Source organism: Anabrus simplex, chromosome 1 (genome assembly GCF_040414725.1).
Source record: "Anabrus simplex isolate iqAnaSimp1 chromosome 1, ASM4041472v1, whole genome shotgun sequence".
Lineage (NCBI taxonomy): Eukaryota > Metazoa > Arthropoda > Insecta > Orthoptera > Tettigoniidae > Anabrus > Anabrus simplex.
In genome coordinates this window covers 935,062,315-935,084,774 of record NC_090265.1, presented here as the reverse complement: position 1 = coordinate 935,084,774, position 22,460 = coordinate 935,062,315, and the positions used below count along the sequence as shown (strand labels likewise).

The 22,460-nt window shown below is 39.9% G+C and overlaps 1 protein-coding gene across 1 annotated transcript; it reads left to right on the top strand.

The window, feature by feature from the left end:
* Window positions 1-380: 380 nt before the first annotated feature.
* Window positions 381-21,303, top strand: LOC136857543 (spore coat protein SP96). Its single transcript, XM_067136284.2, has 2 exons — window positions 381-498; window positions 20,660-21,303. Exons 1-2 carry the CDS (start codon window positions 448-450, stop codon window positions 21,188-21,190), a joined length of 582 nt encoding a protein of 193 aa, XP_066992385.2. The 5' UTR covers window positions 381-447; the 3' UTR covers window positions 21,191-21,303.
* The last annotated feature ends 1,157 nt before the right edge of the window (window positions 21,304-22,460 follow it).

The window sequence follows — 22,460 nt, the reverse complement described above, 5'->3', positions numbered from 1 at the left end:
GAAGGAGCAGGCCTACCGGCGAAAGAGGAAAGAGATAGAGAGAACGATGGCAGTTGTATAATCGCAACCCATAGGTGGTTGAAACGAAAATAATAATAATAATAATAATAATAATAATAATAATAATAATAATAATAATAATAATAATAATAATGTAACATGCCCTCTGGGAGGACCTGGTAAAGGTCTTTCGAGTTGACGCACAATAGGCGATCTGAACGTCTGAGATGATGAGGACCTTCACTAATTGATAAGCGTCAGTGTTCCCACTCTTTTGTTGGTTAATACGTCTGGCTGATATTTGGACAGATGGTCCCAGTTTACTGTATCTGTCACCATATTGTCGAATGCATAAACATTTCAGCTCGTCAAGGTGAACGTATCAATATAAATAGTTCGCTTCTTTTACAGTAAGTCAGTTTCAAGCAGACTACCGCAACAGCGACCATGGCCAAGATCACGTTCAGCTTCCTGATGCTCGCTTGCCTAGCGGCAACGGTATGTTACACAGGCTTATGCCATTTGAAATAGTAGGATAACAGTACTATTGATTTTAACAATATTTAACACTTCAGGAAGATTTTCACAAACAAAGTAAAAAGAAAGATATTTAAAAGTTCTGAAATGATATTTCCTGGAATTACTCAGTGCAGTGACAAATTACTGTTTTAGAAATATATATTCATTTTGAAATCTATATAAATAAAATTGTTCGTGTCTGTTTGTCTGTTTGTTCCACCATCACGTCGAAACGGCTGGATAGATCTCAACCAAACTTCATATTTAGAGTATACTCATCCCGGGGAAGGTTTCGATATGCATATCATTTTAAAATCTTTGAATACACGGGGGGTTTATAGGCAAACCAGAATGGTTTTTCCACCATCAAGTCGAAACGGCTGGATAGATCTCAACCAAATTTCATATTTAGAGTATACTCCTCCCGGGGAAGGTTTCGATATGCATATCATTTTAAAATCTTTGAATACACGGGGGGCTTATAGGAAAAACAGAATGGTTTTTCCACCATCACGTGGAAACGGCTGGATAGATCTCAACCAAACTCCATATTTAGAGTATACACCTCCCGGGGAAGGTTTCGATATGCATATCATTTTAAAATCTTTGAATACACGGGGGTTTATAGGAAAACCAGAGTGGTTTTTCCACCATCACGTCGAAACGGCTGGATAGATCTCAACCAAATTTCATATTTACAGTATACTCATCCCGAGGAAGGTTTCGATATGCATATCATTTTAAAATCTTTGAATACACGAGGGTTTATAGGAAAACCAGAATGGTTTTCCCACCATCACGTCGAAACGGCTGGATAGATCTCAACCAAATTTCATATTTACAGTATACTCATCCCGAGGAAGGTTTCGATATGCATATCATTTTAAAATCTTTGAATACACGGGGGGTTTATAGGAAAACCAGAATGGTTTTTCCACCATCACGTCGAAACGGCTGGATAGATCTCAACCAAATTTCATATTTACAGTATACTCATCCCGGGGAAGGTTTCGATATGCATATCATTTTAAAATCTTTGAATAGACGGGGGTTTATAGGAAAACCAGAATGGTTTTTCCACCATCACGTCGAAACGGCTGGATAGATCTCAACCAAATTTCATATTTAGAGTACGCTCCTCCCGGGGAAGGTTCCGATATGCATATCATTTTAAAATCTTTGAATACACGGGGGTTTATAGGAAAACCAGAATGGTTTTTCCACCATCACGTCGAAACGGCTGGATAGATCTCAACCAAACATCATATTTAGAGTACACTCCTCCCGGGGAAGGTTTCGATATGCATATCATTTTAAAATCTTTGAATCCACGGGGGGTTTATAGGAAAACCAGAATGGTTTTTCCACCATCACGTCGAAACGGCTGGATAGATCTCAACCAAATTTCATATTTACAGTATACTCATCCCGGGGAAGGTTTCGATATGCATATCATTTTAAAATCTTTGAATACACGGGGGTTTATAGGAAAACCAGAATGGTTTTTCCACCATCACGTCGAAACGGCTGGATAGATCTCAACCAAATTTCATATTTAGAGTATACTCATCCCGGGGAAGGTTTCGATATGCATATCATTTTAAAATCTTTGAATACACCGGGGGTTTATAGGAAAACCAGAATGGTTTTTCCACCATCACGTCGAAACGGCAGGATAGATCTCAACCAAACTTCATATTTAGAGTATACTCATCCCGGGGAAGGTTTCGATATGCATATCATTTTAAAATCTTCGAATACACGGGGGGTTTATAGGAAAACCAGAATGGTTTTTCCACCATCACGTCGAAACGGCTGGATAGATCTCAACCAAAATTCACATTTAGAGTATAATCCTCCCGGGGAAGGTTTCGATATGCATATCATTTTAAAATCTTTGAATACACGGGGGGTTTATAGGAAACCAGAATGGTTTTTCCACCATCAGCTCGAAACGGCTCGATAGATCTCAACTAAACTTCATATTTAGAGTATACTCATCCCGGGGAAGGTTTCAATATGCAGATCATTTTAAAATCTTTGAATAGACGGGGGTTTATAGGAAAACAAGAATGGTTTTCCTCCATTTTCTCTTATACTATTGATTTTCTTACGTTTCGTTACGTTCATAATTTACCTTACTCTTTACATGACGGAGAAATTTACAATTTTCGGCTGGTACCATGCTCTGCATTGAGTGACCGACAGACCGACAACGAACCTACAGGTTACCATGGCAACGTCTCTGGCTGCATGCCAGCAGGAAAGTAACGTATTGCCATTTTCCTCACCATGCTTTTAAATTCGTGGTTGTTCCTTGGGTAGAAGGCAAGAGAGGCGTCAATCGGCCTATCTGCGGGATATTGGCGGAATATCGTTGGATGTTATAACCGCCTTCGAATAGATTAAGTAATAACACCGTTAGTCATCTTCTTATTATTTGTTTACCTAGGAATCAATGGACCTAAATTTCTCCTCTGTTACCGTTTTATTATATCCATAACTCACACTAGCATAATTTATTGAGGGGCATTTGATTTTCCAATACATTAACTTGGCATTTACATATTTGTCGTTATCCGGCTGTCCTCAGTTATAATCCATTTTCTATTACTTTCAACTTTCTTAACTGTATTATTTTCTTCCTTAATTACGCCGTATGTACGCGAGTGCTACAATCTACTGGATGTATTTCCACCAATACTCATATTTAGACTACACCTGTCCTTGATAGGTTTTAGGGCAAATATTGTTTCTAAATCCCTTAACTGACTGGGGGTTTATACGAAACCGAAACAGTGATTTTGCACTTCCACAAAATATACACAACCAACGTTCATTTAAATCTACCTGCCTTGGTAGAAATTAATTTCTAAACCTTTTTTCTCATGTGCATCATTTCGATACGAGGATTAATAAGGGAGATATCATTAACGGACCGTTTTTTTGTACAAGTCCCATCGGACTTAACTCACGAGCGGGTGCGTGTAAAGCGTATTCCTTACAACTTGAAAACTACTGAAGACATTCGAAAAAAAAATTCATATTTAGCATCCACCTGTCCAAAGGTAGGTTTTAAACGTAAATAACATTTCATGTTCCGGAATGGACTGGCGGTTTATAGGGAACCGAAATGGTGATTTTATTCTTCCACAATATATACAGAACAAGACCAACCTGACTGGAAATCGACCAAACGTGATGGAATTCCACCTCTAAACCTTTTTTTCATGTGCATTTTTTCGTCAGGAGGATTAATAAGGGAGATATCATGAATGGTCAGTTTTGCAGGTTAAGTCCAGCGGACATAGCCAAAAAGGTGTTTTACATGGAGCAGATTCCTTATCTATATAAATCAAATCGTAACGACTGTGTGCCTCTACACGGACTATTTTGGCGAAATTTTCGTACAGCTTTCCGTTTAAGGGGTAATAATGACCATCTGCATAATTTTCGGTTTAGTTTCCTGAAAGTCCTAATTTTTACCCGCCTCGCCCAAAATCCAGATTGCGGCATAATCTGCCAGAAGAAAAAGAAGATAATTGAAATTTGACAAAATTATACGTTTTAGCCTGTAACGAACGGATAACATCCAAGATCATTAAAGTTTTCACTTTTTATCCCCGAAGAATATCGAAATATGCAGGCAATTTTAATGATGGTGCAGACCTTCGGAAATTCCTATCACATAACAGATTGCACAATCTCCGTTCAATTTGGAATGATCTACAACATTGGTCTTATGACTTTTTGCCGTATCTGTATCCCTTTTACGTTTGATTTTTCTCTATTAATGGATGTTAAGTCAATTTGGAATATTGACATGCATAATTCATACCTTCGATTACTTATATGAAATACAGAATCATCAAATTCTTCACGAAAATTGGCCCACCCAGTAGCCATACGTGAGCCAAATGCTATGTATGTAGCTGTCACATAATTATCCGAAAAGTAATGTAATGTAAGATAATCTTACAAGAACGTTACCCTGTTCCACGTTTCTAACTCAATCTGACCCAAGAATAGATGACATATCATAGGACCAGCCATTTAGGCCACTAAATCCGGCGTGTCTTATGGTATAATCCTTTGTCGATATGACGTACGTTTAGTAGCAGTTAATCTGTAAATGAAGGTCTTCAATATTGTAAACACGCATAGACTTTCGTATGTCGATCTATATATATTCACTGATGTCGATTTGTAGCGATCGAGAAAGGGTGGGTCTGCTATTGTAATCAGTACTCCCCACACCGAATTTGACTGGCAGTATGAAAGGGTTCCTTCTCCAACTCCTGTGTAACTGTCATTAGTAAGGAAGGTCTACAATTGTAATGAATAGTTCACTTCTCGATTTGACTTCCAGAAGGCAAGTGAGCATGCAGCTTTGTTTAAAACTCCCCTACCCGATTGTGTTTGGCAGTAGGCAAGGGTGCCCGCCATGATAAAGAAATGTCCTCATCTAAAATGTGACTGGCATTAGGCATAGTGGCCTGCTATTTTGATGGAAACTCACCAACTTGGTGTGACTGGCAGTAAGCTGGCTGGAAGTAGGAAAATGGGCCTGGCATTATAATGATAACTGCACAACTCAATTTCGAGTGATAGTAGGGTAATTGCCTGCCATTATAATAAAAACTGTAATCTGTCTGGAAGTAGGAAAGGGGGCTGCCATTTTTACGAAAACTCCCCAAATCGATTTTGTCCGCATAGTAGGCAATGGGGCCTGCAATTATAATGTAAACTTCCCAACTCGATTGTGAATGGCAGTAGGCAAGTGAGCCTGCCGTTATATCACAAATCCATAACAAACACTTTACATTGGAAACAACGTACGGGGACCTCCCCATGCTCTTTCTCGGATAACGCTAAGAGACATGCAATTTTAAAACAATCTTATTTACCGCATGCACACTATTTACTTCGATATTCGAATACAATGTAGAATACCGTAGCGAAGCACGGGTACATTCGCTAGTCTCACATATATTTAATCTATACTAATATTATAGAGAGGAAAAATTTGTTTGTTTGTAACGAATAAACTCAAAAACTACTGAACCGATTGTAAAAATTACTTCACCTGTAGAAAGCTACATTGCGAGTGAGTAACATGGGCTGTATTTTATTTTCAAAACAATTCGAGGTGGGGGGGGACGGGCGGGAGATATAAAAATAATAGGCTAATATAGGAAAAATATCGAATTTGTCGTATAAGGACGAGACAAAGCTCAATTTCATCCTCTTGACGCAAAGAACAAAACTAGGTAAGCCCTACGGGCCCGAAAACCATGTTTTAAGGCCCTAAAACCAACCGTTACGGAGATATTGGCACCACACTACCCCTGCTCTAGGAATCGGATAAAGTAATGAACTGCCGTAACCATAGCAACGTCAGCTTCAGGATTCTACAGCAGCGAAATTATCTACGATAAATCACGAAAACTTAACATGTTACAGACATTAAAATTGATATTTGGAATCCCCTTTAAAAATTAAAGAACACAAATATTCGTTTTCACAAAATACACTTAAAAAGGGGGAGGGGTGAAAACAAGTGAGGAAGGAGTTGAATTATTTATATGAGGATACATATATATCTCAAAAAATGAAGGTGTTACAGACTTTAAAATTGGTACTTGGAATCTCTTTAAAAATGAACACACTCTTTTTGGAAAATCCACTTAAGGGGGTGAAGAGAATAAGAAAGCGTGTGAATTTTTAAAATGAGTATCTTCTTCTATCGCTTTACCCACACCTGTGATGTTGCGGCTACGAACTGTGTCGCACATGAGGATTTGACTCTGTTTACGGCTGGACGCCCTTCCTGACGGCAACCGTATGTGTGGAAATGTAATCTATACTTCTATACTAATATCATAAAGAGGAAAAATGTGCATATTTGTTTGTAACGAATAGACTCAAAAACTACTGAATCGATTTTAAAAATCACTTCACCTATAAGAGCTACATTGCCAGTGAGTAACATGGGCTGTATTTTATTTTCAAAACAATTCGAGAGGGGAGGGCGACGACGGGAGTAATAAAAATATTAAAATAATAGGCTAATATAAGCGAAATCGAATTTGTTGTACAAGGACGAGACAAAGTTCATTGTAAGCCCCTTAACGCAAAGAACAAAACTCGGTAAAACCTTCAGGCCCGAAGACCATGTATTAAGGCCCTAAAACCAACCGTTATGGAGATATTGGAACCACACTCTCCCCGCTCTAGAAATCGGATACAGAAACGAACGGCCGTAACCATGGCAACGTCAGCTCCAGGATTCTACAGCAGCTAGATTATGCATGTACGTTTGGGCACAGATGCAAACCGAAATTGATACACGTATGACTTACTATCTGGAAAAAATAAACTGTTGTGTAAGACGCTCATAGCACTCCTTTGGGCGTGGATGGAAGGGGATTGAAGTATAAAAAGAATAGCCCCGCCGATCTCCTTAGTACAGCGACCAGCAGTTGCCGACGGACCTCCGTTTTTACGTACTGGTTTAGGTTTCAGCATTTTGCGGAGTCTATTACCTATAGTTTAAACTATTTTCTATCAAATAAAGGAGTATTAGGATCACTGATGTTATTAGTGCCGATATTTTGGTCCACTTTTATGATCATTGTAACCATGAACACCTATATACTGTGTGACTTCTCCTTTCGGAGAACAATCATTGAACGAGAAATGCAACCATGCAAGCTAAGGGCGCCAATCTTTAAGTTGATGACTTAAAGATAAAAATTTATAATCAAGCTTGGACGGACTCTTATCACAGGGGTGGGGTGATAGTGCACTAATCATTAAGCAGGAGAATTAGAAATCAAAAGGCTAATTAAGGCAGATTGATTAAAGTGAACTAGGAAAATACTATTTATTATATTGAATATAAATGACGACGGTTTAACGAGAACTGAATTTAAAATAGGAAATGAATTTAACAAAAAGTTGAATGACTCTACTTCGCGAAAACTTGCAATATTTTTAACTCGCTTGCTCACCATGTAGTCTTGTTCTGCTGGTCCTTGGAAAGCTTCCATCCTTGTAGCTGGAACATCACCGGTCGTCTTTGAGATATCTTCATCTGCAGCTAAGTACCATTCCTGCCTTGCTAAGTGCACCGACCACTAATTGGAAGATGGCTTCGACACTAACACTCCCTATTGTGCTCTATCCCATATATTGGAGATGAGCCCTAAGTCATAGTTAGGAAAACCTCCTTGGGTTATGTGGAGAGGATACTCAATTAATAATCCTTCCAACTTTACTGAAAATGTGCCCTGAAGTTTCATTTCTATCTAGTTTAATACTACCTATTGTCTTAGACTGGTACAAACCGGTCTAGTAGCCGAGCTGTACGTACTTCCTGATGAGAGTGGCTATACACCCCTCATTCAGAAATTCCTAAGTACCACGTCGTGGTAACGAAGTAATTAATGTAGAAGTGATAAACTATCACACTAGTCCACTATGGTACAACAACTATAAGACAAGTTCTCAGACCTACAGCGAATACAAGATCGAAGAATCAAGATGATTAATAATAACGAATGCAGAATCAATAAGAATAATGATGCCAAGAGCTCCAACACGCCCTTATATAACCTTCTCTGGCTCTAATTACAGGTCGCTACACGTGGTCCAATCAGTTGACACGTCTCTCCCCACTCCAGATATTAGAGTAGATGGGTCCCAACCAAGATATCAACTGTTCTTCTATTAGCCCTTTCACTCAGTATCCATGGCAACATGACGCTCCTTTGAAAATATAGGCGGTGATCAGTTTGAATTATTCTGGTCGAAATACGGTAGCTGTCGTTACAACGCTTGAACACATGCTCGCTTTTCCCAGAATTTGATGTCTAAATTTGTCCTTCCTTCTTCCTCGGTGATGTGGCAAGATAGAGGAAATCTACTGCAAGTTAAATTTAAACGAATGTCGCAAGAATCTAAGTGAATATTAGGATATTCAGCCCTCGTTTACAAGTCGTAGTTACAAAGTAATGAAATGATAGTGAGCAAATGATTAAACATGAATTATAATAAAATTACATACCAAGATAAATATCATGACGTTAAATTCCTGAATTAATTACACATAATAAAATTAACATAATTACACTGTGACGTCTGGAACGTTACAACTGTACACAATTGTCAAGATGGTGCGCCCATGACTTGAAAAAAATTCTCAACATTTATACTCAGATGCATTATATGATGTGCGACATGAGAATTATAATTCTGGATAATTATAGTATTTTCTTTTATGCATCGCGTATTTCCTTGATCATTTGTAATAGTTACGAAATGTCGGATCAAACAAATACATTCAATAATATTATTTGTGGTACTATCTAGCGGAAGTGTACTTACACTAAACCTGCAGCTTTGTGAAGGGAGCAGGTATATCTAGGTGGGAATGAAGGAAAAACATGGTAGTAAAAGATCTTAGAGGTCGATGCTAATTAGGAACTAATATTTAGAGGTCCCATGAAGAAAAGAAGAAGAAGATACACTATAATTCCAAACATGACAAATAAGTAAATACACCAGTGATGAAGTCAGTCACACCGATAGTATGAGTAACTAAAGCCAGTTTCTGATAACTCGTACGAAGGACGGGTATTTCTGCTAGTCAAAAATAAAGATATAAATAAAATCATCATCCAGGAATGATTACTTACACCAAGGTATTCTGAGGAGATGTGATTTTCCATTAGATTAGTATTAACTTCATTTAACTAAACGATCAATTGGACCTGACGTAACCAACATATTTTCTTAGTAGATCACCAAAGTTTGAAGAGCAAAATAAGTTTTCACAACTTGTTCAGACTGAGCATAGTTGAAATTCGTGTGTAATAAGACGTTCGTGATATATACTTCATTTGTGTACACAATTCAATTGTTCGCTAAATTTTACATAATTTTCCATTTGCTCATTGAGGTCTTATTTGCTGCTAGCAGAAAGTACCCATCGTCAACGTTTACTTTTTAAGCAGCAACCTTCGCACACCCTGGTGTCGAAACCTAATTATCACGAACTGCCAAATTACGCAGCCCAGCGGAAGCTCCGGGACGTATGCAAATTCATTTGACCTTTTTTTGTTGTACAAAACTGAATTTAAAGAACACGCCCTGGGCTTTATTTGGTGTTAAGTCTAAGTATTTGCCCATTGTTTTAGCTTTTAGTGGATCAAACATGTGGAAGTTCAATGAATACCTACATGCTACTGGCCACTATTTAGAAAAGGTTAATTGTTAAGAAATTGGAATAAGCTTGTATTTTGAACTGAATATGTGAGGTATATCCACAGAGGTGGTGGTTAGCTCAGTAGCTTACATCCTGGCTTCACACCCATGAGGCTGAAGTTTGAATCCCGGTCGATTGTGGGTCGATATTTTCATCTCAAGAATATCCGAAGGGTATCCGCTCTTAATACCCCAGCCAAACGCAAAATGAACCTGGGTGGGTCCAGCGACCCCAGAAATAACTGGAGAAAGCTGAAGATCATAGGTATGGACATATCTATAAGCAATTTCAGTTCAATTGGTCCAGTTGTTTGTTGCATGTTATTCAAGGGGCCTAACAGCTAGATCATCGGCTCCAGTTGTTTAGTCGTAATTCAGCGAGAAATGAAATGATACCACCCCATTTTAACTACTACGTTATTTTAGGAAAAGATCGCAAATATTACTTTCATGTCAGAAGACGGAAATCGTAAATTTTCATTCCTTTTCTGCAAGCCTTTTTAGTAGCTTAGGAGACTTTAGCACTCTGGAAGTTGCCCTGTTGGGAGTCCGAGGTCCATTGGGAAGGATAAATTACTAACGAATATTTCTAGTATAAGAAAACTATACATACAAGAAAACTATTGATAGGCCGCCTTATTTTCAGCGCGTTCGACAAACCACAGACTGTCAATATTTCAGTGGTTTAGATGTGATCTCATTTCGAAAGGCGGACAACGTCGTTTCATTTTTATACATTGTAATATTATAATACAATCTCGATATTATAGAGATTTATCGATATGATTTTCAAGTAGTGCAGAATATTGGAAGGCAATTTTTAATAACGCAAAATGAAAAGTTATCATACTTTGAACTTGCTGTCAGCAATAACTGGAGGTTTTGGTGCCTAATTAACATTTCTCATAATTGAAATATAAACATAAGAATTCACTTACAAGTCTTCTTGTTGAAAGTTTCTTAGTGGAAAAAGTAGGTGGTGGTGGTGATTATTGTTTTAAGAGGAAGTACAACTTGGCAACCATTCTCTATATAACACTAAACAGAGAGACACTTCGACAAATGAAGGTATCGGCCAAAGGAAGACAAAGGCCACGAAGGGCGTGAAAATGAAATATTCCCTAGCCCTCGCAAACCTAATAGCGTCGGGGTCGGAAAAGAACAAGAGTTGACCAAGAGAGGTCGGATAGGATATATGAAAGTGAAGAGCCTGGCACAAGTAAGTAGAATCAATGCCAGGACTCAGCTTAGGGCCCCATGGTCGCCAATCCACCCTCCAAAGTTCCGAGCCCCTGAGGCCCCTTTTAGTCGCCTCTTACGACAGGCAGGGGATACCGTGGGTGTTAGTATACCGCCCCCACCCACAGGGGGAGGAAAAAGTAGGAGTCCTCATACTACGAAAAACGTAAAATTACGAAATTTCCTCAATTTGCTGAAAGCTGAAGGGCAAAAGGACCCGGAAAGGTTTCAAATTTTTAATCTTGGGTAGCTCTATCAAACGAAAAGAAGCAAACTTCGAAAATCACTTCCGGCCTAAATGCAGTTCCGATAAAACAGCCCCAAATCGCTTGTTTTTTCAATCGCATTTTCATTCAAATCCTAGCCAAATTACATTAAATATTTACGTAATTCTTTCTGTAATGTGTTCCTTGGTTCAATATCCTTGGGCACTGTTTGATTTTTGAAAAACGTCCACACCGAATGTAGTTATATGAGCTTAAGTGAAACTATGCATTAGCGCTAGAAGTGGTATTTTGGCTAAATGGTTAGCGTACTTGCCTTTGGTCACAGGGGTCCCGGGTTCGATTCCCGACAGGGTCAGGAATATTAATCATCACTGGCTAATTTCGTTGACACGGCGGGGTGTACGTGTTGTCTCTGTAATCATCATTTCATTCTCATCACCACGCGCAAGTCGTCTACGGGCAGTCAAATCAAAAGACCTGCACCTGGCGAGCTGAACGTGTCTTCGGACACTCCCGGCACTAAAAGCCATACGCCATATAAGTGAAACAATACATCGACTCACATTAGCGCTAGTAGTGGTAGAAAAGAGCAAACTGCTAATCTAATCGACCGGATAACGGTGATTAAGAAAACGATTGTCATGTTAAGGAATAAATAAAGACTACATTTATTAACGTATGGTAAGGTCCGCCTCTGTGGTGTAATAGATTGTGTGATTAGCTGCCACCCCCGGAGGCCCGGGTTCGATTCCCGGCTCGGCCACGAAATTTGAAAAATGGTTCGAGGGCTGGAACGGGGTCCACTCAGCCTCGGGAGGTCAACTGAGTAGAGGTGGATTTGATTCCCACCTCAGTCATCCTGGAAGTGTTTTTCTGTGGCTTCCAACTTCTTCTCCAGGCAAATGCCGGGATGGTACCTAACTTAAGGCCACGGCCGCTTTCTTCCCCCTTACTTGTCTATCCCTTCCAATCTTCCCATTCCCCGCAAAGGCCCCTGTTCAGTATAGCAAGTAAGGCGGCCTGGGCGAGGTACTCGTCATCCTCTCCAGTTGTATCCCCCGACCCAGAAGCTCCAGGACACTGCCCTTGAGGTGGTAGAGGTGAGATCCCTCGCTGAATCCAAGGAAAAAGAAGAACGTATGGAAAGGAAAACATGCTTATGATAACGGTAAAAATGAACTATATACATACTTACAAAGTAACTTCACAATTACAAGGTACTGCGGATAAGAAACATGTAAATTCACAGCCCAATATCCAAAGAATCTATCTATGCGAGTGAAGCTGGCAAAGTACTGAGGAAGTTTGTCCAGTTTCCACGATAGGCTCGTAAGTTGCACTCAAGCGCAGGTATATTGGATTGTCTCAGCAGGGGCACCACAATCACACTGGGAGGATGTAATCTTTCCCCACTTGAACAGGGAGTAAATTCGTAAAATGTGTATGTTTTCAACATTGAGTTGCTTGCATGAATGATTAGAGTAGTGAATTTCTGTGATTGCATGATACTTGGCTCTATTAAAAATATTAATTAGTGATAACGTGCGAAATTAATCTTGGTTGAAAATTAAATACTGCATAGGCCCTACTAGATTTGTGTAGAATCAACATTACGTTTACAAGCCTTTCATGCATAGGAAATACTAGACGTAACCGTCTTTCTTTTTTCAGAAATGACATCGATTCTAAACTCTGGGCAGGATTTCATGCAATTTTGCACAGACAATCTCGAAGGGATCTTTCACATTACTATGTTTTGATTAGAAATATGGAACTAAAATATACTATTTGCGAAATTGTTTGAAAAATATCACTCAATTCCTTACTCCCAAACTAGGCTTCATGGTTACATGAGCATTGCGAAGACTTTCATTTATTGATATGAAGGACCGAGTTTGATAGCTGCAGTCGCTTAAGTGCGGCCAGTATTAAGTAATCGGCAGATAGTGGGTTCGAGCCCCACTGTCAGCAGCCCTAAAGATGGTCTTCCGTGGTTTCCCATTTTCACACCAGGCAAATGCCGGGGCTTTACCTTAAGGCCAAGGCCGCTTCCTTCCAGTTCCTAGGCCTTTTCTATCCCATCGTCGCTATAAGACATATCTGTGTTGGTGCGACGTAAAGCAAATAGCAAAATAAATAAATAAATAAATAAATAAATAAAAATTGATATGAAGGTGATAGCTGACGTAGGTACTGATAGTCTATTGTTTGCCGAGCGCGGTGATAGTATGTTGTCCTGTGCGAAGTTTCCTGCACCAAGAATATCTTTTAATGCAATATCTTACCTAACTGACCTGAGATTTCGAACAAGGCAACCTGCACATCGTTAAAATGGTTGAGTGCTACTCCGAAGTTTCGAAGAAAATGAAAATCCACAGTCTGTTTCCAGTAATTCCACCTGGTCAGGAATGGAATGAATGAAGCCCCATCTAGTGGCGAGGATAGGAATTGTGCCGGCTGCCGAGGCCTGTCACACTTCTCTGGGGCAATGATTAATGAATGATAGATGAAATGAAAGGAATGTGGGGAATGTAGCTGGATGAGATATGACAAGGAAAACCGGGGTACCCGGAGAAAATCCTGTCCTGCCTCCGCTTTGTCCAGCACAAATCTCACATTTAGTGACCGGGATTTGAAGCATGGAACCCAGCGGTGAGAGGCCGGCACACTGCCACCTGAGCCACGGAGACTAAGTTTCGAAGAAATTAAATTAAAATATTCGACTCGCGTTATTTAAATCTCAATATGAATTTGAAATTCGAAACGCTGTAAACTTGGATTAGAAAATAATGGTACCAAGCATATACCTGCAAGGTTTTAATTTAACCCGATTTGAAGCGTTACAATACACGTTACGTATAAAAGGTACAATAATAAATAAGCGGCTTCCCGACTATCGGACGAAACTGTCTTCATATCGGATAGTTTTCTGTGAGTGGAAGCTGGGTGTCCTCACGATTGTCCTGATCCTAGGGACTGGAGAGGCTGGGGACTTAGGTTCCATTCTAGGAGCAATACAACAATTCAACAATATATCAGACTGACTGAACACCAAAATTCCACCTTATATTATTAACTCTTCACTCAAGTTTACATACGCACTCTTTCTATATATAACACATACACCATCGATCTCTTCTGTTTTTCTACAGAGGAAAATTCTTGCTTTCAAACATCATTGAGATTTAAAGTCTATTCAGTCTCTCTTTTGATTATTTACAAGTACATTCTCAATCTTTAGTCTCTTGAATACAGTTAATACTTAGCTCGTTTAGTTGTCTTCTTTCTTAACCGGGGGAGTTGGCCGTGCGGTTAGGGGCGCGCAGCGGTGAGCTTGCAACCGGGAGATAAGGGTTCGAACACCAATGAAGATGCTTTTGCGTGGTTTCCCATTTTAACACCAGCCAAATGCTGGAGCTGTACCTTTATTAAAGCCACGGCCGCTTCCTTCCCACTTCTAGGCCTTTCCTATCCCATCGCTGCCATAAAGCCTATCTGTGTCGGTGGGACGTAAAACAAATTGTATTGTCTTCTATCTGCTTTATCCTTTCTTCCGCACGCCGATAAAATCTTCGGACGCCTGGTTGATTACTCGAATTGAAATGCTGAACCGAGGACTTGAACTTCTGGCCCTCTAAGTGAAGAGGTGAACCACCTCAAAGTCTTCCTTTTTATGACGCTCCTGTTCATTTAAACTCTCTCACTGGAAGTTATCCTCTCTACTATCCTTTTCGGTCCTGCTAACTCCAACCACCCAGTGTCAAAAGAGCTGTTCTGTATTTGAATTTCACGTCGCCTAGCACTTTTATCTACCTCTGTGCTCAATCTTCTCTTGACTACCGAGCTCCTCCCTTTACGGACTTCACTCTGATACTTTTGTGGGTGCTTTTCCCCGATGCGAACTCAGTCATGGCTCCAGAGTTTCTCTCCCTCAGATGAACTCAACCACAGCTACCAAAACTCCAACGTATAATATCTAGTCTGTCATTCTAGAAGTTACCAGTGTTCTACGAAATAGCAACCCCTGCTACTTCGTAACTCTGATGTGTTGTGAGCTGATTGGTTCTCGTGATCCTCCTACCATTTTAAGGGTGTTGTCTATGCAACCTTATATAAACATATATTTTTCTTCAGCGTCATAGCACTGCGTTTCTCCCTTCGCAGTTTATATTACCTATATTGCCCTACCTAAAAGTTTGGCGACAGCTAGGCGCTGACACAATATTTCACCACATTGCACTCACTTCAGTTTAGAAGCGTCTCGTCTTAAGGACCACACGAGCACGTGAATACTCTGGCGATGCCAAACGTCTTGAAATTTACACTACAAACCTCGGCGTTTTGCACAGCTAGAGCTTGAAGGAGCAATGCTGTGGGTGTGGCGAGTATGATCACAGTCTACTGTGTGATCACGGCACTGCCTCCTCGATATGCATCCGATGGGTACTTCATATCGAGCAAGCAGTGAATTATGGACCGCTGACCCTCTTCCAATCCCTTCTTGAGACGTTATTTTCAAATCCCAAAGATGGCAGCACGTATCGCGTAGTCCGTGACAGTGGTTAATGCACAGAGCTGTTACACCGGAATGGTTAATTGACTAACCGCATGGCGTGTTGACAATCGCTTGCCCCACTCTTGTTCAGTTTATATATTTCAGATATACCCTCCACAAGATTAAGGAAATTTGGATATGCAGACGACTGGGCTCTTGCCATTAAAGACCTATGCTTCGAGCAGTCAGAAGAAACGTTGACAAGAGAACTCTCTGTTTTAGGAAAATACTTTTGAAAATGGATACTCCAACCAAGTATGAGTGAAACAGAAGTTTCTTATTTTCATCTGAACAACCGAATGGCTTCAAGGGAACTCAAAGTATACTTCGATAACACTCTCCTCCCCCATAACAGACACGCAAGATATCTAGGTGTTACACTGGACAGAACACTGTCATTCCAAGAACATCTGAGAAAGAGTGCTGCCAAGATTCAGACACGTAACAACATAATTCGAAAACTGTGTGGTTCTTCTTGGGGTGCAAGTGCAACTACAGTACTCTACGCTGCTCAGCTCTAAGTCTGGTTTAGAGTACTCTACTGCGGAGTATTGTGCCGCCGTCCGGATGAACATTCCTCATGTGAAGAGCGTAGATGTTAAGTTAAATGACACAATGAGAATGATCACGGGCACGATCAGATCAACTCCAATTCAATGGTTGCCCTACTAAGCCAATATTTTACAGATTTATATCTACACTAGCTGTTACCCACAGCTTCACTCGCGAGGATTTCTTAATTTGATAAAAATTACTTGTTCCTCGGTACGGCACTAAGGCATTATCTGTAAATCCCTGAAGTGTAAAAACTCACCGAAAAATTGCATTTCATTTACCCCAGAATCTCTTTTTAAACCACAGTTGTGGCATTGCCTTTTGGGGCTAAGATGACCAGGCTACTGGCAGACCTAAATCTGAAACACCGAGCTCGATAGCTGCAGTCGCTTAAGTGCGGCCACTATCCAGTATTCGGGAGATAGTGGGTTCGAACCCCACTGTCGGCTGCCCTGAAGATGGTTTTCCGTAGTTTCCCATTTACACACCAGGCAAATGCTGGGGCTGTACCTTAATTAAGGCCACGGACGTTTCCTTCCCACTCCTAGCCCTTTCATGTCCCGTCGTCGCCATAAGACTTATCTGTGTCGGTGCGACGTAAAGCAACTAGCAAAAAAAGCAATAAGTCTGAAACATGCGACATGGAACTCTATGTGTGAGAAATAGTCCTCTCTTATGTCGAAAAAAGTTTTCTTTATTTCTAAAGGAGATTCCAAATACCAAAGTTCACGTCTGTAACATCTTAATTTTTGAGAAATAAGTATCCTCATAAGGAAAATTCAACTCCTTCTTTACGTATTTTCGATCTCCAGCTTAAATTGATTTTCCGGAAACAAAAAAGTACGTGTTTCTTTATTTTTAAAGGAGACTATAAACACCAATTTTCACATCTGTAACATGTTACGTTTAAGAGATATAACGTAGATATACTCATTATAAAAACTGCCCCACTCCTTCACATTACCAACCACAACAGGAACACGCAATAGTTATTACATTCCTACAAATACGGTCGCCGTCAGAAAGGGCATCCAGCCATAAAACAGTTTCAAATCCACATGTGGGAAACAGTTCGCACCCGCAACCTCACAGATGCGGGTAAAACGGTAGAAGAATATGATACTCATTTTAAAAATTCACCCGCAATTTTATTCTTTTCACCTCCTTAAGTGGATTTTCCAAAAAAAAAAAAGTGTGTTCATTTTTAAAGGAGATTACAAGTACAAATTTTAACGTCTGTAACATCTTCATTTTCTGAGCCATATGTATCCTTATAAAAATAATACAACTCCTTCCTCACTGCATTTCACCCCCTCCCCTTAAGTGGATTTTCTGAAAAGGACCCTTTGTGTTCTTTTATTTTTAAAGGCGATTCCAAATACCAATTTTCATATCTGTAACATGTTAGGTTTTTTGATATATTGTAGATAATTTCGCTGCTGTAGAATGCTGGAGCTGACGTTGCCATGGTTACGGCAGTTCAATACTTTATCCGATTCCTAGAGCAGGGGTAGTGTGGTGCCAATATCTCCGTAACGGTTGGTTTTAGGGTCTTAAAACATGGTTTTCGGGCCCGTAGGGCTCACCGAGTTTTGTTCTTTGCGTCAAGGGTGTTAAATTGAGCTTTGTCTCGTCCTTGTACGACAAATTCGATATTTTGCCAATATTAGCCTATTATTTTTATATCTCCCCCTGTGCCCCCCACCTCGAATTGTTTTGAAAATAAAATACAGCCCATGTTACTCACTGGCAATGTAGCCTGCTATAAGTCAAGTAATTTTCAAAATCGGTTCAGTAGTTTTTGAGTTTATCCCTTACAAACAAATATACACATTTTTCCTCTATAGTATTAGTATAGATTATTTACATAGGTAATCGCCTGTGGCATCGCCAGGAAAAGTTCACTTGTTTCTCCATTGAAACGCCTCAGTGGGTATTTTTGTGTGATGTGCTTCACAGTTTGCCTCTCAGCACCACAGTCGCAGCAAGATGATGACATTTTCCTCCATTTATACAGAAGATCTGCACACACACCATGGTTAGTCCGGATCCGGTTTATCTTTTACCATACTCTCCGAGGTTGTTCAAAGCCAGGTACCTTCTGTGTAATGCATGGAATTTCTAAGGATTCTGCTGGAGCAAATTGTCCCCATTCATTAGACCATCACTCAGTCAGGTTGAAATTACAGGCTACAAGGTTCTCCGCCGTGCAGATGGGTGGACGTCTGTCTATATGTAGGTGAAGGATAGCCTCATAAATGGGAAATCTTCGATTATTCTGGATCTTGTTGTATTAATTCATCAGAGCAATGCATCTACGGAGGTGGTGTGGAAGATAGGTTACCTAGGAGAATAATGGACCGGGATTTGGAAGGCAAGGGAATCAGTTTTTAATGATTTCGTTATGGGAGGTGTGAAAAAAAACATGGATATATTCTGGTATGTTGTATTTCAAGTGATTGACCCAAAAATATTATATTTGCCAAATAATTCTTTAAATCGCCCGGTAGCTCAAAATGAGATAGCGTCTATTCATTTCCCCGTGAATTACGCCTAAACTAAATTACTCGACCAATTTTGATGATACATCGTAAGGATAGGCCTATATGTAAGATATTCAGTTCAAATACAAGCGTATTATAATTGTTTGATATTTTCTAAATAGTGGCCATTAACATATAGGTATTTTCCGAACTAGTGCATGTTTCATCCGCTAGACACCAAAGTAATGGGCAAATGGTTAGTCGTATCACAATTTAAATACCAGGATGTGTACTTAAAATTCGTATTTCTACAAAAAAAAAAAAAACACCTCCATATAAATTGTCTTTGTAACTCTAATAGTTTTGCATAAAATTCGGCCTTTACAACGAATAACTGTGATGTCACGAACTGTCTTACTAGTTATACTAGCTCGTTACAAAAGTAAGTAGATCTACTTGTTAAAAGACTCCTAGTTCAATCCGAACTTTATCAGTACAGTGTGTCTAATGGATTTTTTTCCGTCTTTTGGAAATCCGACTGCCTCTTTCGAGTTTGAACGAGCAATACTGGAATCCAGAGAACGACCTTCTAACACCGAACCATAGAAGGAGCTGCATTGTTTGAAGAACATCGTTAAGATATTCACAGATTTTAAAATAAATATTAACAACAAAACCTCAAACGCTACAAAATATTCATTCAAAATGCTATTATTGAATGGAATGTCCTATTAATTACGAATACAAGATAAAAGTTCTAAGACCAACTTACGGGTACGCAAGCTTATGTCACCCAATCTCATGTTGACGCAGTAAAGTTCTTTATATTTCTTTTTATGTGTAGGGGTATTATGCTCAAATTACCTGTCTAGCCAATTGATTTATCAGTTGTAGAGTGTCGGCCTCCGGATCTCTAATATTTCCGCTTGGTGAAATTTCGGTTCCCTTCTTGGTTTATATTTAATAATCCAAATTGCCACCCCAATATAGCGGGTTCAAACCCGGCAAAGATAGTCGGAGTTTTGAAGGGCGGAAAATAAATTCCATTCGACACTCCACGTCGTACGATGTCGGCATGCAAAAGATCTCTGGTGACACATTTGGTGTTTACCCGACAAAATTCACCAAATCTCAGCCACGGACGCTCAAGAGAAATTTCGTTTACTCTGTCTGCCTACTAGTAGGCCTAGAGTAGAACGGGACGTTGAAATTGACGGGACGACTACCAGTTGGCGTGAAATTAAAATTTCTGCACAGGGTAGCAGAGGTCATACGATTATTATTATTATTATTATTATTATTATTATTATTATTATTATTATTATTAATGGATGCAATATTTTTGCATGTGTCCCTCGACACAGGGCAGAGCAAAATATAACTTGTACCGAAGTCTCAGTCTTACTAATAGCTGTGACAATATGCAGGTTGCTGAGGTATGGGTGGAACTTAGTAATGTCATTCGGAGCTCAAAATATTAATATGGAAGTTTTTGAAGATTGTTGCTTTAAGGGGCCCAATATCTAAATCATCGGTACAATATGAATGTTATGAGAGATAATAACATGGCTGGTTGTGCTGTAAGAGCACTTTCTGGCCCATTGAGGAAATCAGTGACAAACTATCTTACAGCTCATCATACCTCGTGAACCAAGTTATGGCTCCGCCATAGTTTTTTTTTTGTTTTTTTTTTTGTTTTGTTTCCGAAAACCGCATAATCTTTGAGGGTGCTGTTTGAGGATTCAACCAGTCTCCAGTTTGAAGATTTAACAATACAGTCGTAAACTACAGCTATAATATTTTATTCTTTCCAGATGGTGCACTCCAGATCTGTGAGTGTTAGACAAGTTGAAGGTACTGACAGCTCTAGTACTAGCGCTGCTGCTGAGGCTGCTGAAACCAGTGCCGCAAGCGTCACCACTTCTGCTGCACCTGCTACAGAGGCCACCACTGCTGCTGCACCTTCTTCTTCTGAGGCCGCTACTGCCGCGGCCACCACTCCTGCTGCAACTTCTCCTGCGGCCACCACTGCTGCGGCTACCACTACCACTGCCGCTCCCAACACTGCTGCGGCCACCACTCCTGCTGCAACTTCTCCTGCGGCCACCACTGCTGCGGCTACCACTGCCGCTCGCACCACTGCTGCGGCCACCACTCAAAGGATAACTCGCCCTGCTTTCACCACCCCGCGCCTGCGCCCTGTTTTCACCACCCAGCGCCCACAAAGACAACCGCAAATGGGATTAGGTGGTCTGTTTAACTTACCTTTGGAAATGGCTAACATGGGTATAGACGCTGCCAGACAGTTCGCACAGATACCACAGGCATTCTTCCCCTGGGGTTAAGTAAATATGACGCAGCTCGGTTTTCATACAAGAACTAGCAATTTAGAAATGTCTTAGAAAGTGCACACTGATCGAAATGCAAGGTATGATCCATAATAAATAAGCTGAGCTTACGTAGACTTGTCTTTATTTTGGCCATTACCAATAAGAAATTATCCTTTCCTCATTTGATATCCTTCCTACAACTTCAACCGATAACGTGAACCAACTATCCGTAGTATCTATTACTTCACATGAAGTGAATTATGCAACTTTGCCCCACTTTTCTCAAACAGTGTTGTCATTTGGAGAGAAATTTCCCGAAGAACGGGAATTAAATATTCCTATCCGGAAGGAAATCTTACTTAGAGTTTTTAATTGAATAAATATAACATACTCATTCTTTTGTTTAATGACTTAAAAAGAAATATTTAATTTAGGCTACCTCTCCAGTGTACTTTGTGACGGAGCTGACACTAGACGAGGAGTCCTCCCATATTCATAACCGTTTGGGATACTATTCTCCATGTCACATAGTACCGTGCGATTTGTTTTGACCACGCTTATTTTACCTGGCTAAAAATATGGATTTGATCTAAAAGATAAACGGTCTTTTGTTCATTATATTTATCTGCTTCCCTTACTTTGTTCAGACGATCACTTTCTGGTTTGTCTTCGAATTTCCTCCGCAGTCTTTTAAGTTCATTAAGGTTAGTCATCAGCTTTTATCGCAGTCTAAAATTTCCCGATCGGAGCCCCTATTGTATGATTTTCTGATGACTGTTGTCATTCATACTCGTTGGAATACTGACTTGGATTGAGACATCATTGTTCAGATGAATTTCGTACTCGTCATCCAATGTATTTCCTGCGGTTGAAGAGCTTGTTTCATCATAGATTTGATCCGATGAAATATCCTGTCGCTGTCTGGTCTTTTGTGGAGCTGTTTCTTTGGTTTGGTAGTATTCGGGATAATTCGAAAACCGATTAGGCACACTCATTAGCTTAAATACACTTTTCTAGTTTTATCTCTTATCTGCATCTCTAAAATTGAGGCTACAAACACGAGAATGATCAGATGGAATCCATTAACTACGCTAGGTTGACTCTTGCCTTGATATAGCGTTAAGCCAATTTACCCAAATTTCTTTACTTGGGGGGATTTCATGAAACCTCACACCTGAATAATTTTGATTCCTTGCTATGATACAAAGAGAGGAACACAACAATTCATCATTTTACACCCAGTGACACACATAAATACTCGATGCAAACGCGCGGGAACACAACT